Genomic DNA, 21,715 nt, shown 5'->3' with positions numbered 1-21,715 from the left:
TCATGCCACTGTTTGACCCTGAGGCCTTTCTCTTGGAAAAAACATAGGCCGGGCCCTCTCTCTCTCTGCTGTCACTTTTCAGCACTTCATTTGAGCTTGACCTCTTCCGAAAGATGCTAATGTGTGTACTTGAACTCTGGCCACTTGAATACACGTTGTTAGATTTATGATGTTGCAGTTAGGGTTGAGCACTGAGGAGATCTACAAGTGTTGCAATGAGTTCTTAGGAAAATGGTAAGACAAAATGGATCAAATTAAGATGATGTACAACTACAGTTCCAGGCATTCCAATTCACTAGCTTGGGATGAAGTGTAAAATGTTTAAAAACACAAATTTTGGTGGTTTCCAAATAATTTGATTTATATTTATTAAAGATAGTGTGAAGATATGATATGATATTGACACTATAATTTCATGCCAGCAACATGTTTCAAAAAAGTTGGGACAAGGAAAACTCAGTAAAACCATTGTGTTGTGTGTAATGCTAAGATAACACCTGGGGGAACATCTCCCAACTTATTAGGGTTACCTTGCAACAGGTTAATGGGTATAATAAATTAATTCCATAGAGGATGAGTTTCTCAGAAGTTAAGATCGGAAGATCCCAGTTATGTTCCTTTGCATAAAACTGCAAAGAATTTGTGAATTGTATCATTTACATTGCATAATATAATGATATGGAATTCTGCACCAAAGGGACAAGGCCCTAAGCCAATGGCAGTGATCTAAAGGCCCTCATGTGGCACTGCATTACAAACAGGCTGAAGATAATTTTCACAAACCATTGACTGCAAACAAACTTAATCCGTTTAACCATAAATGTAGGTTAAAACTGTACCAAGCAACAAACATTCCAGTGACTTCTCTGGGCTCAAACCCATTTAAGACTGAGGTGAAGGGAATAATGTGGTCTGACAAATCAAAAATTGACATTCTATTTAGAAATCATTGACACTGTGTCCTTTACTCTAAAAAAAATAGTTGGACCGCCTGGCTTGTTATCAGTTCACAGTTCAAAAGCCAGCATATGTGATGGTGCATAATGCATGCTTAAGTAGCAATGGCATGGGTAGCTGGCACATCTGGGAAGGCAACACTAATGCTGAACAATATACAGCTTTGGGAGCAACATATGCTACCATCCATGCAAAGCCTTTTTCAGTGACAACCCTTCATATTTCAGCAAAACAATGCCAAACCACATTTTGACAAACATTACAAAATAGACCGCCAAACTATTGAGCGGCTCAAATCTTATATCAGACAAAAATGGGACAACATTTCATATTCAAAATTCCAGAGACTGGTCTCCTTGGTGTACAAACATTAACAGAGTGTTGTTAAAAAAAGAGGTGATGCAACACAATGGAAAACATGCCCCTGTCCAAACTTTCTTGAAATTTGCTGCTGGCATCAACTTAAAAAGATTTAAAATAAAATTCAGTTTCACCTTCCACCATGAGGTTTTTGTGCTATTTTCAATAATATACAGGGTTTAAATTATTTATAAACTATCATGTTTTTTTGACATATTACGCAGTGACCCAACAGTTTTGGAATCAGGGTTATAGAAAAAGAGTGTGTAGTGTGTTGAAAATAACCAAGCATCACATTGTGTAGCCCTGTGTCTCTTTCTTTTGTCTTTTTCTCAGTCCTCATCTTAACCAGCAACACACGAAAAAACAAATGGAGACGCCATCTCCATCCGATTTTTCATTAAAGCTTTTAAATGAGAGCAGCAAGTGAGCATCCACCCTTCCAATTACCATCAGGTCAATACTAATATCCAGGTAAAACCTCCAAATCCACCTCTCCTACCTGATTTTCATACACACAGCCTGGTCAATAATTCCTCCATCATCACCTTCATTAGCAGGCCCCCATCAGACAAATGCCAATCAATGGCTCAAACTGCGGCCTGATGGAAGAGCCTGATAGGGGTCAGAGTGGATGGCGAACCTCTTGCATGTTGACAACAAGTTATTATGTGAGGGATGAGCAGAATTACAAAACGAGACCAGGGAGGTCAAGACAACTAAAGTGTAATTAATTCGTTTTGGGATTGAATTCTTCAAGACAGAAAAGATCCTGGAGGGTTAACAGACAATTCTGTCATGCACTATGTAAGATTCTGGCTTCTAATTAGTCAGTTACCACATTGTAAGCTCTGCTATTTCTCTTTGGCTAACCACTGCTTTGAGGATCAGACAGTTGCCAGGAATATACCTCTGATTGAAGACAGAGGACTGACGGTATTCAGATCAACCATAAGACTGAAAAATAAAACAGATTAATTTGACTGTGGTCTGTTTATTGTGGGAGACAATGAAACGAGATGAAAACAGCTGAATGAAAAAATAAGAGTGGTTATGAGATACATAAATTTGAAGGCTATGACAGAGAAATCTAAAAAAACATTGAAGTAAACACTGAGCTGTTAAAACAATGGTGAAAATAAAATGTCAATAGACTATGACTCAGGCTGCCCTAGAAATTCTCAAACAACTACTGCTGATCCAGGATGCTCCTCGACATATACTGACTAGAGCTAGAAGAAGAGATCACAGATATATTGTTTTAGGTTTAAATCCTTCTTCAGACCAACAAAGCTCTTAGTGGTAAGGCACCATCCATTTAAGAGCTGATTGTGCCCTATCACCTCTGTAGAAAACTAGACTTCCAGCATGCAGGCTTCTTGTGGAAGTACAGCCTTCAATTTTCAGGTCCCTCTCCTTTCTAATTTCTGATAAAGCTTTTATTTTCAGGGTTGGCTAAAGCTTGGATCAGCCCCTAGTCATTCTGCTATAGGCTTGGACTGCCAGGGAACCAGACATTCCAAGTGTTAATGCCCCCTCCCTGATATACCTTTACCATTGTTATTGGCACTGTAGCCATACATATTTATCTGCTGTTGTTGCTGCTTTTTCTCTACAGTACAGTACAGTGTTGACTTGCTCTTTAAAGTCTCTTAACACAACATTTGTTATTAGTTCACATTTTCCCCATTTCACCATTGATGGAAATGTTCAGTTACATGTAAGTCATAGAAGCTCAGTAGGCTGATTTTAAGGAGGCTCCACAGTTTACCGTTGTTATGGTATAGTTCCAAATGTGGGGAAAATTGGATCATCTGTTGGCGGAATAAATATGGAATCATTTTGAAATTAATTTAAAACATTTCCATGTCAAAATATTGTGTCAAATATTTTTCTTAGGTAGCAACTCAGTGTAGTAAGCTGTAAAATATACAGTGTGCAAATTACAGACTTCATTACATTGTCCCTTATTTAGTCATCAGCATATGTAGGGAGTATACATCTCTTCTTGGCATTAAATGAAACAGAATATAAAAGAAATACGTTCTGCAACTGCATAAAAGCATCTCACCCTTGATTGCATGTGTCATAAAGGGACTGAACATGCAGTAAATATTGATTTATGACAGATGATCAACCACGCATAGAAGCAGGCTCCATGTTTCATAGGCACAATTAAGCAGAGCCAAGAAAAAACACTACATGACAGAGAATAAGTCTACTGAGAGTGCCAGAGCTCCAGCGAAGGCTATTTTGAAGTTTGAGCACCTGTGTCAAGTGACCGGCTCTTAAATCGATAATGACGCATACAATCATGGATAAAAGACTCAGGTAGTGCTTCTGGAGAGGTTACAATTTTGGCTGCAGCAATGAAAACAGTTTGTCCTTTCTACAAAATACACAGGTAGAATTAAAATGGATATATCAAAGACTTGTAAAGAATGGATTTTTTGCCAAGCACTAGGCAGAGATGTACAAGTTTTATTTGAAATTTACGCAGTTTGAATCTCATTGCAGCACTGTCATCTTACATTTTAGTGTTTCTGTGTGATCTTGTAAAACTACACACAGAATAGTTCTCAACCGTGAGATAAATTTGCAGTGGAGGTAAAACCACTCACTATAAGTCTACTCTCTATTCTTCTTCTTCAAAAACCCAGAGTCTTGATTAAGTAGATCCAGCACTCCCAGGCTAGAGCTGCATTATTTAAGCCTCGCCCAGGGTGCATTATGAAATTAGCTGCTGGGAGCTGGTGACCTACAGTGGAGCCCCTCAGTGTAAATCTGCAGGGAAAGCCCATCCTGCAGTTGACCCCACTGACACACCATAAAGACCACATAAACAGACTGCTGGCCGTGCTGTTTTTGCACGGCTGGACCTGCGGCAAAGTAAAAGGTCATATTTTCTTAAGTTGCGCAAGTTCAGGTGAACCATTATGAATATGGAATGGTGGCATATTCGCTGGTTCAGCAATTAGGGAAATTGCTAACTTGCTTTGATGGTGTGTATTTTATCCCTCAGCATGGGAACTATTTGAGTTGGCTCGCACTGCTTTGTTAACTACGCTTGTGTCTGTGCAAGTTCAACAGATATGTTGTCCACTGCTTAGTACACTGGCAGCATCTGCTTGGCATTAACCATCTACAGAGTGCAAGCCGCCAAATGCTTGTACAGGGAGAGTATGACCTTGCTGGAGCTGTACTTGAGTTCTAAATATGTGTGTGTGTGTGTGTGTGTGTGTGTGTGTGTGTGTGTGTGTGTGTGTGTGTGTGTGTGTGTGTGTGTGTGTGTGTGTGTGTGTGTGTGTGTGTGTGTGTGTGTGTGTGTGTGTGGGAGCTATTGTTTGCTTTGCCAGGGCAGTTGTTTAGTAGCGGGCACACAGAGCTGCGGTGCTGCACTGTGACACTTTGATGAATCCACAGTCACTGTGCTGTACTCCTACAGGACAGAGACCCTTCAAAGTGGAGGGAAGGAGACCAGAGGAAAGCTAGAAAGTGAGGGCAAGGGGGAGCAGACAGATGCAAAATTGACAGAAAGAATGTATCATTTGGCAAATCATTTGGAAAAAGGGAGGACGTTTATATGGGGGAACATATTTTCTATCTATTTCCTGTGTCCAGTTACCTGTCTATGGTGAGGTCACAGACAGCCAGTGTGACATTCCCAGCAAGACAGCGCTTAATCAGCACTGTTGGCTGATTCTAGACATCCACATGGAAGGATGATTCACCAGTGTGTAATTTGTTGTGTATTCACGTCTACATACGGAGGTATCAGCTGTCTGCTATCAGCACATGTATGTCTGTAATCCCTATACCCTGAGAGAGTATAGTCACATATCTACAAGTAACCCCTCTGCCCAGATGCAATTACACTGACAACAGTGACTCTTAAAAGGAGGAAATTTCATCCTGGTGAAAATAATCCCAACATCCCATTCACAAAACAGTATAAAGACACAAAAGATATCGCATTACAAGACTAAATATCTGCTCTCTGGCATACTATCTCTTTATCCCTCCCAGGTCTGGTTTCCTCATCTGGATTTGAGTTTATCTTTAAGATGAAACATATCAACAAAAGACAATCCTGGTTTTGCAGTCAGTGATAAAAGTGTTTAATTTCTTATGTCTTGCATCAAACTAATTGAGGTAGTTAGCAAGCCTATAAGAATCCTGGCTTTGTCTTATCCTGGTTTTGACCTTCCACTGGGTATCACTTTTGTGTGAAACATGAAAAACATGATCTTTCGTATCACTTTTGAATGGTTTCTGGTCACCCTTGTGCAGTAGGGGTTGGCACTATGACCTGGAAAGTACTGTACAGTATATCACAGTATTGTTTGCTTTTTACTGTAACAGTATTACATCCCAGTGTGTCCTAGGACTCCCTTCCCCCTTTAGACATCTACTATATATTTTACAGCTAGACTCGTGTTAAGGTACCACTAGAACATGTCATTGCCTTCAGAATAAAGATATTTCAACTACATATCAACTGCAGACTTTTATTGTGAAGACATTTCCAGAAACAAAATATGTTTAGCATTAATTAAATTAGCTTTAGCAGAGCTATAATTAATGACAATTGCCAAGAGTTACAGTATAGTTGCTTTTTTGACTACAAGTCACAGCCACAGCTGCTCCCTTTAATCATTGCGGACATGTGACAAAAGATGTATCAGTTGAAACTCACTTTCAAGCATACAGATTTGTTTAATGAAGATGCATATCACTGCAGTGTTATTACTTGCCGACATCAAACTTGGTGAGGAAAGAGCACATGCTTACTTGATTGCATGCTGTCCAACTCGGCTACTTTGTTTCTTTTGTCTTACATGGTTCTTTTGAGAAATTTTGCTTTTCTTAATAATACACCTTACAACTGTTTGCTTTAAAACATATGATTTGGAGGGGGAAAGTTGTTGCAAAGCTGTGGGATCCAGATCCGCTCTACTACGTATACCAAAATGCTTTGTGCAAAGGAGCAGACTGTTGCAATACACAATAAATAAGAGTGGATACTTTCTTTTTTAACCCACCACCATAGCTGCATCCGTGGAAAAAGGTATACATTTATTGTAAATTTCTTCTTACCATAATGGTCAGTGTTCTGTACGAACAAAGAATGTTAAGAAACTTTGAAAGAAACTCTGACATGGCCCAGTATCATTAGATTCATGTAGTATCTCCAGGTTTCTCAAAACCAGGATAGGGGCTTCACCAGGTTTCTGAAACCAGAATGCCTGTATGCATGTGAACCCACGGTGAATGTGTTTGCAAGGTCATTTGATCTACAACCATGCATTTTTTATAGTATTGTGCCAAACATAACAAAAGTTCTCTCAAGAGACTGTACAAAAAGAGCAGGTCTGGATTGTAATCTGTCATTATAGTTCCATGGACCCAACATGGGTCCACCTTGAGCAAGCCTTTGGCAACAACTTTAAACTGGCAGAAACCTCAGGAATCTGACACCTGTTGAACATTTTCATATCAGAATTCCAGCATGTCTTACCATGACACAGCTTGTCTGATTCATGACTTTTGAGAACTACTGAGCCTCAGCTCGGAAACAGAACAGGCTAAATTGTTCAATGATTGCAAAACAAAATGTTCCATAATGTCTATACATGTATCAACCCATTAAACTGAGATACAACCGAACTATCCGCATCAATATGAGAAAAAATATGAGTTCAGCTCTTCCGTTATTCTCAAGAGAAACCATAAAGCCTTCATAGATGCAGTCTGTCAGGGGCTATATATATGCAAAATGAACATCCCTGTGGAGCAAACATGGAATAATTTCCAACCAAATAAGCGCCTCACTTGGGGTTTATCAAGTAACAAAGCCATCAACTATCACACATAAGCCATCCCATGAGTAAACTTCAAACAACAAAATGTTTTGTGGGTGTGCGTCTGCCAGTAACTGCCTCCCTGGTGGAAAGATAAACCCTTCCGCCCCATAGATCCTCTCAGCATTACTATTTGTCTCTTGACGTGTCAGCGCATATGCGCGCCTTGACCGCATCATATCCGAATTAACCTCTGGATGGCCGCCATTAAAATGGAAATGGGTGAGCTCAGCAATCCCACTCGCCTCCATACATTAGGCTAATGTTGGGGCCAGGACGACAGCGTCTGCCATTACAGACAAGCCAAATGCAGTGGAAGGCACTTGGGATGAGGTTGCTCTTCCTCAGCCCTCCCCTCGCAGGTTGTTTCCACTGGGCTGAATGGCAAATGTGTTTCCCTTAAAAGGGCAGAAAAATGGAGCTTGCCTTTACATAATAATGCACACTTGAAGGTTGGAATGGCTTTCTTCTGCAAGGAAGTGTGAAGAAAAACAATGATCTGTGTAAAATCAAGCAGGGAGAGAAAGCTTGAGCATAAACACTTATGGATGCACTTGTCAACACACTCTTTCAACTGCAAGTCAGAAGCTACATGCATCTTTACTTTTGCAAAACTGCCAGTTGTGACACCCTCATCACAAGCTCTAGCTTCTATTTAAATGATGTGTTGACGCCAATGGCAACACATAGTTTGTACACACATGTGCTAACACACAAAAACACATTGTCAAAGCAATGTAGCTGGAGGGTGAAATATACACAGCTGGAAAATAAACAACACCCACATACAAAAAAAATGAAGCCAAAGATTAAAGCATCAAAGAAAGTGGCTGCATGCTGAGACATATGAGGCTCATATGCAGAAAGGCACTCTTTCATGGGTGCAAAAGTGTGTTTGGGGCTGTCGTAGCAGTCTTTGTCCCCCCCCAAACTGCAGACCACTAGCACCGTCAGAGAAATCAACAAAATAGAGGAAAGCACATAATAAAATATATTATGGGCACAACAGTTTAAAGAGTATTCAAAGGTGAATGGGAAAGAACATTTTTCACTGCACACTACCCTTGCATGAGTGCATTTCTGCTGGCAGAAGAGGCACAATGGAGCATGTGTTCTCTCAGACATAGAGGAAGGGAAGAGGAGGGTAGTCAGGCAGTTCCCTCCAGCTGGGTCATATTTAACCAGCAGTGCTATCAGGCTGGCCAAAAAGGACCAGCAACCCACCCATAAAAAGCCACCCACACATGTATGCACATCTCTAAAACTCCCCTGTATCACACTGATCCAAACACAGCAGCTATTCATCATCATGTTATTTACTTCAGTGCATCCTCTTCTTATCAAAACATCTAAAAAGCCCCATTGGTATGTTTGTCTTGCTGTGAACAACACAGCTTCTCTGCAAGCCTAACACCAAGGTTTTCAAGCTAATCAATAGAAAATAACCCATTCAGAGTCAAAGACATGTTACGGTTGATGTTCTTTCCTTTCAGAACGACCCCTGTCTTTGTGGGGGAGTTTATTCAACATTGATACAAATGGGCCTCCCACACAAAACACAGCAAGCTGAGATGCCGGGAGGAGAGTGTGAGTGTGTGTCCATGTGTTTTTTATGTTGAAATGTGGGCATGTTTGTGGTAGACTGATTGAATCTTATGAATCTTAGTATTCAGCCTCTTTTCCTATCCTTGCCCTGTTTTCCCCTTCTATGAAAAAGATACGTAACACCCATTTGCTTGTGATGTCTTTTAGTGAGAATGTAGTAGTGAGAGGAGCAAGATCTGAAACAGTTTAAACTAATTTAAGTATCAATGTGTTTATTTCATGCAACAGACAAAACCCACATTGATTTGGAGGTTTGCTCACATGATGCTGGTAGATCAAAGCAGAAACCACCAGGGTCAACAAAATAAATCCTTCTTGGAAGTGCCAAAAAAATGCAATTCTGACTCCAGAAGTGAGTCAATCCTCATTGAGTCCCACAACAAAACCAAGCAGTAAACTCTGGTGTTGAAAAAAGAAGTCAATGCAGAAGTCGGAAAAAACTGTAGAACCTTAAGGCAGGTTCCAAACCCAAGGTATCCCATTGGGTCCCATTGTAAAATGCTCATTTTAAAATCAGAATTAAACATGTTAATAGCCTGGTTCAAAACCAGTTTTTAATATGTAACTTATTTATTTATTCACATACACTGTAAAGGCTGTATATTTTTAACACATTGGCTAACATAAACGCTAGAACTTCTGAATACATTTGCATATGGGGTGTGTCTGTGCAGGTTGGTGCATTGAAGCTGATTGGCAGGAGGCTAAACGTCTTTCTCAGCTCCACCTCTTTTCCTGTGTCTAGGTTGATCATAAGCTCGGTAGAGGCAAAATGGCTTCAAATTTGTGATGGTCAGCTACCATCACAAGTAGAAGCTTACTCTTTTTCACTTGTGTTTCAAAGCAACAGCAACATAGCTTTGCCAAAAATGTTAAACCCAAGACTTTGAGTTAAGAAGTAAACAAACCATTGGATGAAGTGAGGTTTCTCTATATAAACAGACAATAGTTGATCTCAATACGTAGCTTCTGAATAAGTGTAGCGTTCCTTTTGTTTGCTGTGTGTAGTTTGAAGGTTGTGCAGAATTTAAAAAAAAAGGGTTCCAGCCTCTTGTCTGCTGGAAAAATGCCATTAGGTCCATCTGTGACCTAGAAACTTCAATAATTTTTTTAAGGTTTAAAAGGAGATAATTTGTGTCAGGTTTCTGCAACCTTTTGTGGGATTATCTCATCAGTATCATCCTTTTAAAATATCTTGCTTCAAAATATGTGCCCAAAAATCTGCCCACCCTAAACTGAAATCATCTGTCTGTTTACAAGCTCACCTGGGTTCTCTTACTCCTCACACCAGTTAATTTTAATGAGCAATGGAAGTTCAAAAATGAGAACTAGTAGGAGGGAAATTAAGTTCAAAGAGCCTCATTCACAGCTCCTGCCGCGGATGCTCTATGTTGTTTCCATGACAACAAGAAACAGGAGAACACATGAAGACAAATCCCTTTCTTCAATTATTTATTGTTGTTTGAGTCTGCTTTAACACTTAATCTAACACTTAAACATGCCGCTACCACCATGCAGGCACACATACAGTACATCCAATTGGGCATTCACTCATTCATGTCTGAACGAATGCCAGTTTTCTTCTCAAGCCTCCCTTGTCTTGCACTTACTGTTTTTTTGACAGGGGGGGGGGGGGGGGGGCACAACTATGTGTTACATTAATGTGAGAAGAAGTGAGACTCAATTATCACCTACTTTTCATTCTGCTCACATCTGAGGGCTAGCTTTTTGAGTTATGTTGGACTGAAACTATGCAGAAAAGACTATCGTTGCTACACCCTGTACGCCAGAATTTTGCAAAAAGTGCACTTTCTGGACTCTCATCAATTAAAAGCGTCATCGGGAGGTTAGCTAATGCAGTAACTGATGTTATAAATCAGTGAGATGATCACCCGGATAAGCATGTTGATCTATGTGTGTGTTAGTAAGTGGTCATCCATGAACATTTGATCCCGTCTGAGCGGTGGATATTAAGGCAGAGAGCTACCACTGATCCAAAGGTCAGGTCATGGCTGTCCCAGCTGGACTATTTCAGCCATCACAGAGAGATGGACGAGCAGCACACAATCAATCCGCGCTTCAACTCACTGTGGTACACTTTCACCTTTCAATTTGGAGCCTTACTGCCCCCCAAGAAGGATCAATGTCAGCTAAGGATCACAGGCAAAATGGATAGACCGCATATTTTACTCTCAAACAGATAAGAATGTGTCTCACATGAAGGATGATGTTGCATTCCCACCCTACTAACATCTGATACCAATAGACTGACATTATCTGCAAGATTACACACTGATACCTTAGGAAAAGCATTTTCCACAAATTGAAAAGACTGGTCCTTGGAAAAACTAAAATAGTGGTGCCCATAAACAATGGATATTATACCCCAAAATCTGATATTGTTTAGATCTTTCTACTAAACATTTAATAGCATCTATAGTGATGTTTAGGGGAAGGTTTTTAGGTTTGTTATATCTAATGGTAGCCTACACCCAACCCTGCATTCTAGCATTGGCAACTGGTTGACACACCAACAATCTCAGAACCCACCAGCAACCATTGCCTATCATTGTCTGACAACACCATGTGGTGTATGCCTCTGGGAACAGATGACAACTTTTCAGTAATTCCAGTGTTGCCAGCAGTTAGCGTTTAATGACTTCCAGCCAAAACATCTTTTTCAATGTGGTATTTATATCTTCAACATAAACAGTCCATTGACATTGCCATTTGGTCCATAAAGTTTGAAACACTTCCATTATTGAAAATCCACAGGTACAGATTTGTTAAAAGACTTTGATTTGCAGCTTTTGATTAGTCGGGAATCCGTTGTAATCGCAGCATTTGCTTTTTAAAAATGAGCACAATCGAGTCTGTGGGTTTTGGGTGGGTGAGTCTCCTTTCTTTTCTCTCAGTTAATGTACATTTGAAAGAGATTGTTTGCCACAGCTGTGTAATTTGTGACTGTATTGAAAAGATTAAAAGCAAACATTTTTATTTTTTGCGTTACCCTTTTTCCTTGAGCCACTCTTTTGTACAGTACAGATTTGACATGTAATGTAGACCCACATGTATTTGCAAATTAAGTGTTGGAGAACTATGAAAACAATACTATCACATATTTTTGTATCTTTCATTATATGAATTTAACTTAAGATCAGCTAATGCCATTTGCTAGATCTGCCATCTTTTCAATATATGAAAATGATTATAAGGGAAATGTTACAGATATCCACAAACTTGTATACCACTGGATCATTCCAGATCCTCTTTCAGTCAGCCTATTCTAACAACTCAAAAGTTTGCCACAGTGGGACTAAGTTGTTGGACAGTATAGCAGATCTTCTATCATATGGTGATCTGATTTATATAGAAAAAAACTCCCCCTCAATAACCTCAGAGCAGTGTAAAGTCACAGTATGGAGAAATCATAGTTTAGATTTGAACTGCTACAGTGGGAGTGTATATGTATATTAAAGCCAAAATTGTCTTTTCAAGATATTAAGATTGTGAAAAAAACAGTGTCTTAGATTGGCAACCACTTCTACAGCATCACAGTTAGCATTAAATCAGTTTTTCTTATTTATTTCAGGGACAAGATTGCATCAAATTTGCATGAAGAAAAACCTGAAAAGCTGTTGAATAAATATTTTCCTCTGTGTTCCTTCCTGAATATGATTAGTGGAGAAGACAGCTTTATAAATTTAGCCCACATACAAGATAAAAGATTGCTCAAATATTGAATATAGCTTCTGACATTTCAGAGAGAAGTATTTCTTCACTGCTTGCCAGGTATCATTGTCTGGTCCATTTAAGTGATGGAGACATCAGGAGACTCCTCAGCTCATTTCCTCTTTTCTCATTAGGAATTTATTTGCTCTGTGGGAGCTGGACACGTAACATGAGTCGGCAGACAGTGGCTGTGATGTCAGCCTAAACTGGTTTGGACACTGGACTCTTTGAGGGTGATTAACTCTTGCAGATGTACTTTGGACTGATTTTAGCATGCCTGCTAACCTTTAAACATTTTGGTTGCCAACATCCTCCAAAAAAAATCTAAACTACAGACCATTTTGAGAAGAAAACTCTCCTGTCAAGACTTAACTGTCTAAGTCATTCTTCTTCTTAACCTTAAGGAAGTCTGAAGAAAGTTACGGCTTCCTCTCAAAAATAAATCTGTATGAATTGCTGTATTTTGTCATTTAACAAATTCAAAAGTTAAATTTAGAAGCCCTGTTGGTGGATATTGCTTCATTTGGACCAAGCCAGGTCAGCTATTACCCTCTGTCTCTCGTGTTTTTGTTAAACTAGGCTAAACCAACAAACAGCTAGCTGTTGCTGTATATTTACTGTACATGTTTGAGAACCATGTAAGCAAACAGGAAAACAACAAGTTCACTATGATCACAACTATGAGAGTTTGTAAATGTCTGGTTCACAACATTTTTAACATATTTTCTTAGTTTGATGCGTAAAACAAAAAAAATCGTGAAAGTTAGCTTATGACGCTAAACTTCAAATGATTATTGACTAGTGTAGGATTCTGAGACAAACACCAGCACACACACACTCACTGACTCCCCCCACACGATGACTCGGCCTCTTTCCCAGAAAAAGCCCACTGACAGATTGCCTATACGTTGAACAGAGAGACAAGCTGTACAGCAAAGGAGAGAAAAAAGACAAGGACAAGATAGCTTCAGCCTGCAATCTAATCTTCAATCTGTGGGATCACTGATATCTGATAAGAACAGTGTAAATCAGGAAGCTAAAGAAACCACAGCCTGAGCTTTGTGTCTGTACAAGACAGACATTGCATCTGCATCCGTCTCTCACTTTGGGGGATTTACAGTAGCCAGAGCAAATTCCCGTGTCTGATAATAACAAGACGGGAAACTGAATCAAGATTGAGACCTATCTGTCACAGCTTCACTTCCATATGTGGCTCAGGGAGATGTTAACTTGAGGGATCTCTAATTTCTTCTCCTCTGACCTATAGTTATCTCCTGAAGATTGACTGAACATAAAGTAGCTTGTATGTTCCTTCACTAGTACGTTAGGTGCAGCAGTTGTTCCGAGTGTGCAAGCAAGCTCCTCTACTATCTTCTGTAATGGGGAATGTGGAGAAAAGAAATAGAACATTAACACTTATTTTTGCAACATATCACTGAGCAAGGCACTTTGCCACAACCCATCTATTCACCATTCAATGTCTGTAGTATCCCTGGGCTGCTAAGAAGCTAACAGCAGAAGCCGATACTGTAACAGAAGAGTATGCTGTGAATATGACACCTAAGCACTGCCAGCATTGAGCAAAAGTGCTAGATTTATATTCCCTTGGCAAGCAAAGCAGCCAAAATGTGCATTTATTAATTTACCACCATGCTCAGGGAAATGCTCAGAGTTATATTTAAAGGATTGAAGTATTACTTATTTAAATTCCACTAAGTTCTCTCTGCTTGTGTAAGACTTGAACTTTTGACTCTACATGTAAAGCTGTTGGACCTATGTACCTCTCGGTTTAAATGTGTTTCATTCATGGCAGCAGACTTTTGAAATCCTTTATTTTAACAGACATACAATGGCAGCCTCTGATGTCAGGATTTAAATGTTTATTCAAAGTCAGTACTTTATGTCATCTGTACACTATTTGGTACCCATGTGTGAAATTTGGTGTCTCTTGTAGAATGATTACTGATCTTTATGGAACTAACCTAGCTAAATAAATAAATATTAAAGATAAAGCATCTCAGTAAATGTTTTAGAGGACTGAGATTATGGTTTGAGTTCAGGGTGAAAAAAGTGTATGTCTGGTGATATTGTAGACATCACTGAGAAATAATTTAGCTAAAAATTAACTTTCATATTTGAAACCTTTAGCAGAGCAAAGATTAAGCTAGCCGTCAATGTGACAGCAGTTATGTTCCTAATGGTACCGTCACCACAAAACACCACAGAGAGTGTATTCTCATTTAAATGTTACAATGTAACATTTTGAAACGTAACGTTAAAATACTATTCCTACCAAATTTGTCCAAAATGTGTTTTAGAGCTCACTGTTCTTTTTTTAAATAGTTTCAACTCAGCCTGTTGCAAACTGTAGCTTTGGCTACTTCAGTTTAAGTTAGCTTTAGCCTGTTCTCAGGGTTTTACAAACTAATTGACTAGTTGAATACATTAACAACTAGTCAACCAACGCCGTCAGCAATGTGAGCTAGTGAAAAAGTCAGTGGTTAGTACCACTAAAGACGTGTTCAGTTTAGAAAATCCACACTGCTTTTTATTTCCTATGCAGATCAAATGTGATTATGAATAGTGTGACGCGACATATCACAGTGGAATGCTTAAGCTGTTTGCATTCCAAAATAAAATTTCCATTGTGCACTGGAAATTCTCTTAACTAATGACAAGTATACAACTATTTAGGAAAAAAATTTCAAATAGTAAAACTTAGTAGTCATGAAACCTCTAACATGTTGTAAATATTAGCTTTGACCAGTTCACTCCTGTAGTTCAAGTTTTAACCTGTTGTAGATCTAAATTTGGCTAGTTAAATCGTTTAGTTTAACCTAGCTTTAGTCTTTTGTTAACCTTAGCTTTAGCAATTTTACTGCTTTACTTTAGCTATGTTTTAGTACTTTGGTTGATAGCTTTAGCCTGTTGAACACCTTAGCTTTAGCTAGTTGACTGCTTTAGTTCATAGCTCTGGTCTGTTGTTAACTTTAGCGAGTCAATTGCTTTGGTTTAACTTAGTTTGAGCCTGTTTTAAATCTTAGTTTTGGCTTAAGTGCTTCTAACTCTTGTTTCATTAGTTAAGAACAGTCTTGTGCAATTGTGGTAACATATCAAACAGATGCTCAGAGTAGTGAACTGAATAAGTGGTCTTTTTAACAGCAGATGCTACACTTAATCCTGAACTTATCTGTTATCAGCATTGTTTCCTGCTGCATATCCTTGAATATGGATTATCACACATACTGGGGAGAATCAGTTGAAGTAACAAGCTACATCATATGGACTCATTACCATTACAAGGCCACCTTTCTTAAAAGGGAGTAAGAGTCCTTATCAGTTAACTGTAGTTGGCTGTTAGAGGACATCCCTAATACATCATCTTTTAAGTTAACAATAGATTTAAAAGTAGGAGAAGCAGTTTAATTCTACTATAATTTATTGGATGTTCCTCAACCTCTTAAAGAGCTACTTTGATCAAGCAAGAGTGCATCTGGAAAAGAGTTCATGAGGTCTAACAGTCAAGTTTGTGTGTTCACTGGTGAGTGTCTGCATGGATGCATTCATGGAGAGTTTTTCAGGACTGGGGGAGTGTCTGTGAGTGTGCATGAATTAGTGAGTGTGCATGAATTAGTGTGCGTATGTGTGTCTGTGTGTGAGTCACTCTGTGGCTGTGATCAGTGTGACGAAGCACAGTGACAGAGCTCCGGCCATCTGGAGACAGATGACAGTGTGAATCACCAGAGAGGAGGATAGAGGGAGAGAAAGAGGGGGGAGGGGGGATGGAAGGAAAGATGGATGGATAGAAGGAAAGATGGATGAAGGGAAGGGAGGGAGGATAAGGAGAGGGTAGAGGGGGAAGATAGGGAAGAGAGAAGCAGGGTGACACATTTGTAGGTGGGTAAAGAAAGAGGGTGCTTGAAGGACGAGGAGTTTTTGCTTGATCTGAAAGCCCTGCTGCACATGCACGGGCACACACACACACGCAGAGCCCTTTTGGAGCTAGCTAATGACCTGCTTGTCAACACTTAAGTCTAATCATCCTGGAGTGTATGGGGGCGGCACCTTGCACACTCATCCAAACACACACACGTGCCCACAAGCTTACTTACATGCTGTTAGTTGCTGAAATAGGAGTCTGCTTGATGCCTGATAAGAAAATGAGCATTCCAAATAGATCATTTACTAAAGAGAGGAAAATCACCCAGCACTCAAAAGTGCACAGAAACATAGGGCCCCGATTATCTCTCAGCTGGTGGAAGCTTATCGCCCCTCTGCTCTGACAGTCGTCTCCCTTCTCTGCCTCTTATTTCCCCTCCATAGTAGATTCTGTCCTGCTGTTTTCCCGTTTTTCTCCCCTGCCTCTGCCACCTCTTCTTGATCTCTATCTTTCTCTTGACGGCCACTCTCTCTCCCTTTCTTTCTCTCTCTCTCTCTCTCTATTCGAAGCTCGTTCCTCAAGTAGGAAAACAGATTTGAGCATCTACTTTGCATTCCAGACATTTCTCTGTTTTGGGTAAATAGATAATGTCTGTTTCTCAGCTCTCGTTCCGTCCTTTATTGCTTAACAGTGAGTGCAGGGAGCAGATGGGAGATAGGAGAGCAGCAGAGCGTGCAGGTAGAGGAGGGTTTGAGATTGGAAGTAGCAGGCAGACAGGTGGGAGGGAGAGTAGAGATATTCACATAGCCATCATGAAAATACATATGGAAATATGGGAATCTGTGTTTGATAAAGTGGATTCATTTAAAGTAAATCAATAGAACATATTTTTGCATGTGACCAAGGACTCACTCAACAAACTATCCTGAGCATGCATGGACACATATCAGAGCTAGCAGTAATCAACAGAAGAATAATGACTTCATTACACTGAGATCCTGGATTCAAATAGATCTCACACTGTTCCAACAAAACAATGTGTCAGGAGCGTAAGAAAACTGTACATAGGGCTGCACCAAAATCTGTCATTGGTTATAAATCTGTTGATTATTTTCTTATCATTTGAACAAAATATGTCAGGAACCTGTCAACATCCCACCAAACGTTTTTAAAAGCACAAGCCAAAAACTAACTTGCATGTTTAAGTCAACATCACATTGACACAAAGAAAATCACAGTTAGGTCACAAGGGTCAACTAATCATGGTAGCTGTAAATATTGCTTTCTAGGAAGTGTATAGATTGGCTTTTTTTGAATTTGTTGAATATGTGTTAAATTTGCTATTGCAATGCCTGTCACGAAGTTATATTGCTAAATTCAGTATAAAACCAACAGCAGAGAGCTTATGTTGTGATCTTGTCAAACCAGGCTGTGAAGGCTGTGTCTAATTGAGGGTTCAAAGCCATGAAAACATTGGAGGAGTACCAACTCATAGAGCCAGCGAGACCTCCACTGAGGGGCAGCTGCTGCTGAGGCTGCTGGCTGGGAGAGCTGTCCGTGGTGCTGAATTGAAGTTCTGCTGCACACTGCTCTGTCCAGGGTGCTGAAAATGTCAATATACATGGGGACCATGAGATCCCTGTGGGTAGCTGGAGGCCCACAGTAAATTATAAATAATTGAATTTGTTTGGAACAACGCAACGACCACTTCTGAGTTAAAAGTGTGAGATAAAGTCCATTCAAACGAATAAAGACCACTCAGATTCTAGTGTAACGTGCAAATAAATCATTATCCGCTTTCTAAATCAGCCACAGCAATGTTTCTTTAAGATATTCCAAACTAAAATGGCGTCAATTAAAGGTTCACGTCCTTTTAGATACCCACAGGACTTTCAAATTAAAATGTCCAAGTTTGAATTCCTCAGTTTTGGATTTCTAGAACTTTAAAAAGTAGAAAGAGAAACGAATCCCCACTAGGGATATCTCTCCCTGTGTTATTTTAAGGAAACGCACTCATGCGCCCACCATCCTGTGCGTGTGAGCACACACACACATTTGCCCTTGCTCTTTCTTCAGGAGCCTCATGACGGTGCGAATACAAGCAAATGTCATCAAGCAAAAAAAGATAAAGGAAAAGGGGGCATCAAGCCCTCCAGTCCTTATAACATTACTGCGAGTTGCATCATGAGCGCAACACGGCGCTTTTATAGAAAGGAGAGCGTGGATGAGAGGAGAGGACGGCGGAGCGTGATCTTGCGTGTAAATGGACATGCTGAGCGACTGTCTCATGCGCCGCTGACGAGTGATCTAATACCGGCCGATCCGGAGTGGAGAGCCGAAACACATCATCCTCATTCTCCCTCCTCTGCCCTCCTCATCTCCTCTCCTCGCGGCCTCTGCATCCTCTTCCTCGCGTTTCAATGAATAGAGGTTGATTACCGTTTATTGAGCTACGAGTCCGCTGGGACAGCTGGTTTTGATCCCATGGAGAGCGTGCGCTGCTCTCTTCAATAGCTCTTTGTCAGAAGCCTCTCACACATCTCTATCTTTGTCTGCGTGGCCCTTTGGGAACGTTGATGTGACTACAAGGGAGGCTACAACGTGTTTATAGTGAGACTGGTCGACAAATAAACAGCATTAAAGTAATATCATGCAGGTGAGACATAATTGTGGTTCATCAAACATGGCTTGTAAAAATCTGCCTTTTTTCATTCGGCCCACATGCAACAGAACACATGTTGCATGCAACATCAGCCTCTGTTCGGATAAATAGGCAGGCCTCGCTCCTTTTTGGTTTGATGAAGTATGTTGGCAGAGGAACGCCACGAGCCCCTGGTCCTCTCTCCCCTCCTCACGCCGCCTCTCAGCATAGTGTGAGGCTCTGGTGCCGCTCAATGGGAGGATGGGGCAATTGCTGGTGGCTGCAGCACCGAGGGACGCGCCAGACCACCTCAACGTGTGATATTCAACCATATTTATGGACAACGACTAAAGTAAACGTTGTTACAGGAGGGCCTGGATGGATAGTCTAGCCTCTGCTGCTGCTCTTCGTAAATATGTGCAATAAGTTAGAGTCGCTTTACTGGCTCCAAAAGTAGACTCAAACGGCAAGAGGGAGGGCAATAAAGAAGCTCCCTGGACGCAAATAAAACCCAAAGCGTCAAATATAGCCCCAATGAGATTTATCCAGCAGGGAAGTGGAGAGAGATTTGCCTGGATCTCTCGGACTGAACTGTGAGTGAAATAAACCGACAGCCCACCCAAACCATCTGGGTGGCTGATGACACAAGCTTGATCAAAAAGTGGGTGACAAGTGGGAGTTAATGGGTGGGAGACACGTTTCAATACTCAGGCTGAAACCACACTTAAACAGAATGAGACCACACGGCCTAATGTGCTGAAAATTTGCCCAGTTTCCACTCACTCGTGGATTATGTGCTGTCCAACCAAAAGGTATGAGTGGGCGAACACAGAGCCATGACTCACTGTCAAATTCATATTGTGGCCGTGGCAGTATTCTTGGCTTTTGCTAAAAATAGTGCCCATTCTGTGGTGCGGAGCCAAGACAGTGATAAAACGGTTGGCTTTCTTTGCCAAAGAAGCCGCTCTGGATGGCAAAAAAAAATCATTGCGGTTCTTCCCCCGAAAATCCTGGCCTCTTAAATAACGACACAAGCTTTTCGTGATGAATGTCCATGTATGCGAAGAAGACGGGAAAAAAACACGCACCAGTAAGTGAGTTTCTCCTCCCAGAAACACATAAGTGAAAGTAAATTAATAGTAATGATAATCTGTTGAATGCCCAACTCCCGTTGCGAGAATTCCATTTGCAATTAATCAAGGACAAAAAAACCAGAGTCAGTTAATTAGGCCTGCACCCCAAACCCTTACACACACGCGCGCGCACAATGCTCAGCGACTACGCACACAAACACACACATACATAAAAATGTTGTTCACTGATGTTTACTTGGGCAAGTGGGTAATTTTATCAGCTGGGAACTGAAGAGGAACAGTTAGTAAAGTACAGCCTCTGCACACGCGCACACACATGCACGCACGACTCCTCTTTCTGGACTCTGAACAGCATAATAATCAGTCGCCTGTTTGACCACCTCAACTGATTCCCTCACGCGAGCAGCACCGCTTCTCTCCATCCTCTGTTTCAACCATCCCACTGACAGAATGTTTGTTCATACACAAAAAAAAACTAATTGTATCCACCCATCTTCTCGAAAAACCACCTCACGCAGTCCTTAAATGAAACGCATCAACAGAGCCAAGGATAGACACGAGCTCAATTGCAATTCCAGCGGATCTGCTGGTACCAAAATAGCCACCCAGCCAGCCACCTCTCCTCTATTAATAACTTTGGGTGCTGGAACAGCGACATCGCAGCAAGGTTGATCCCAAAAAATGCCTTTAGGATGAGTGCAAGAGTGTGTGTTGCTGATGCTGATTTGCATTCAGTTAGGGATCGGGGAGGGTGGGCGGTGGAGTGGGGGGCAAGCCTGCTGCATTTTACACGTCTTCAGCTGTACAGAGGGGGGGACTTACCCTTTACTGAGGCGGCCAGTAGCCCCATATATAAGAACAGCACCCGGCTCCAATAATGCGCGTGAACTCCCGCCTTCATTAGAGCAAAAATCCGTATTCCGTCTCCTTTACTGCATGCGCATTCCGGTCTCCTCGCGAGTCCCGTTGCTCCGTCCCGGTTTGAAGCGGCGGTCATGGCAGGGTTTTTTTTTCTCTGGTCTGGCAGGCACGATAGTTCTCAGATGGTCAAAAAAGAGAGATTCACTCGGTGTCGGCGCTGAGAAAAATCCCAATGCATGGAGGAGGCTCGGATCTCGCAGCTGGACTGAACCATGTCATGCGGGCACCGAGGGGTTCGGAGTCTCTGTCTGAGAAGATAGATTTCACACCTAAAGGGGAGGAAAAGGAGGGAAAGCAAAGCCAAAGGGGGGGGTGAGGGGGGGGGGGGAGAGACGTGATTCAAGTGGTCACTGATAAACCCCGCAGGCATAAAAAAATCACGAAAATCCCTCGTCCGCGCCACATATGTAATATCACCAGACACACGTCAAAAAGCCAGGAGATCCCTCCTTCACTTTGTCCAGCAGCACTTATTTGTCCTTCTCTTCAATTTATCTCCCTTTAATAACAACATCTGCGGTGCCGATAATCCACGTTTTCAACTCGTCCTCAGATGTGAAGGAATCGAAGAAGAATGATGGAGAGCCACAGAGGTTATCCGGATCCAATGAAAATTCTCCTTGCTATGAGAAGTTCTCGACCAGCGTTGTAGTGTAGTCACAGA

The 21,715-nt window shown here is 41.0% G+C and overlaps 1 protein-coding gene across 1 annotated transcript in view; it reads right to left on the bottom strand.

Annotated features, from left to right (window-relative positions):
* csmd2 (CUB and Sushi multiple domains 2) overlaps window positions 1-21,148 on the bottom strand; it is a 253,729-nt gene extending 232,581 nt beyond the window's left edge. The window contains 1 exon segment of the mRNA XM_034704867.1: window positions 20,953-21,148. Within this exon segment, the coding sequence (XP_034560758.1) occupies window positions 20,953-21,127 (175 nt within the window). The 5' untranslated portion in view covers window positions 21,128-21,148.
* Window positions 21,149-21,715: the final 567 nt, after the last annotated feature.

The sequence above is a fragment of the Notolabrus celidotus genome, chromosome 16 (assembly GCF_009762535.1).
Source record: "Notolabrus celidotus isolate fNotCel1 chromosome 16, fNotCel1.pri, whole genome shotgun sequence".
NCBI lineage: Eukaryota > Metazoa > Chordata > Actinopteri > Labriformes > Labridae > Notolabrus > Notolabrus celidotus.
Note: the sequence above shows the minus strand (reverse complement) of the source record. Positions and strands in the feature narration are given on the sequence as shown.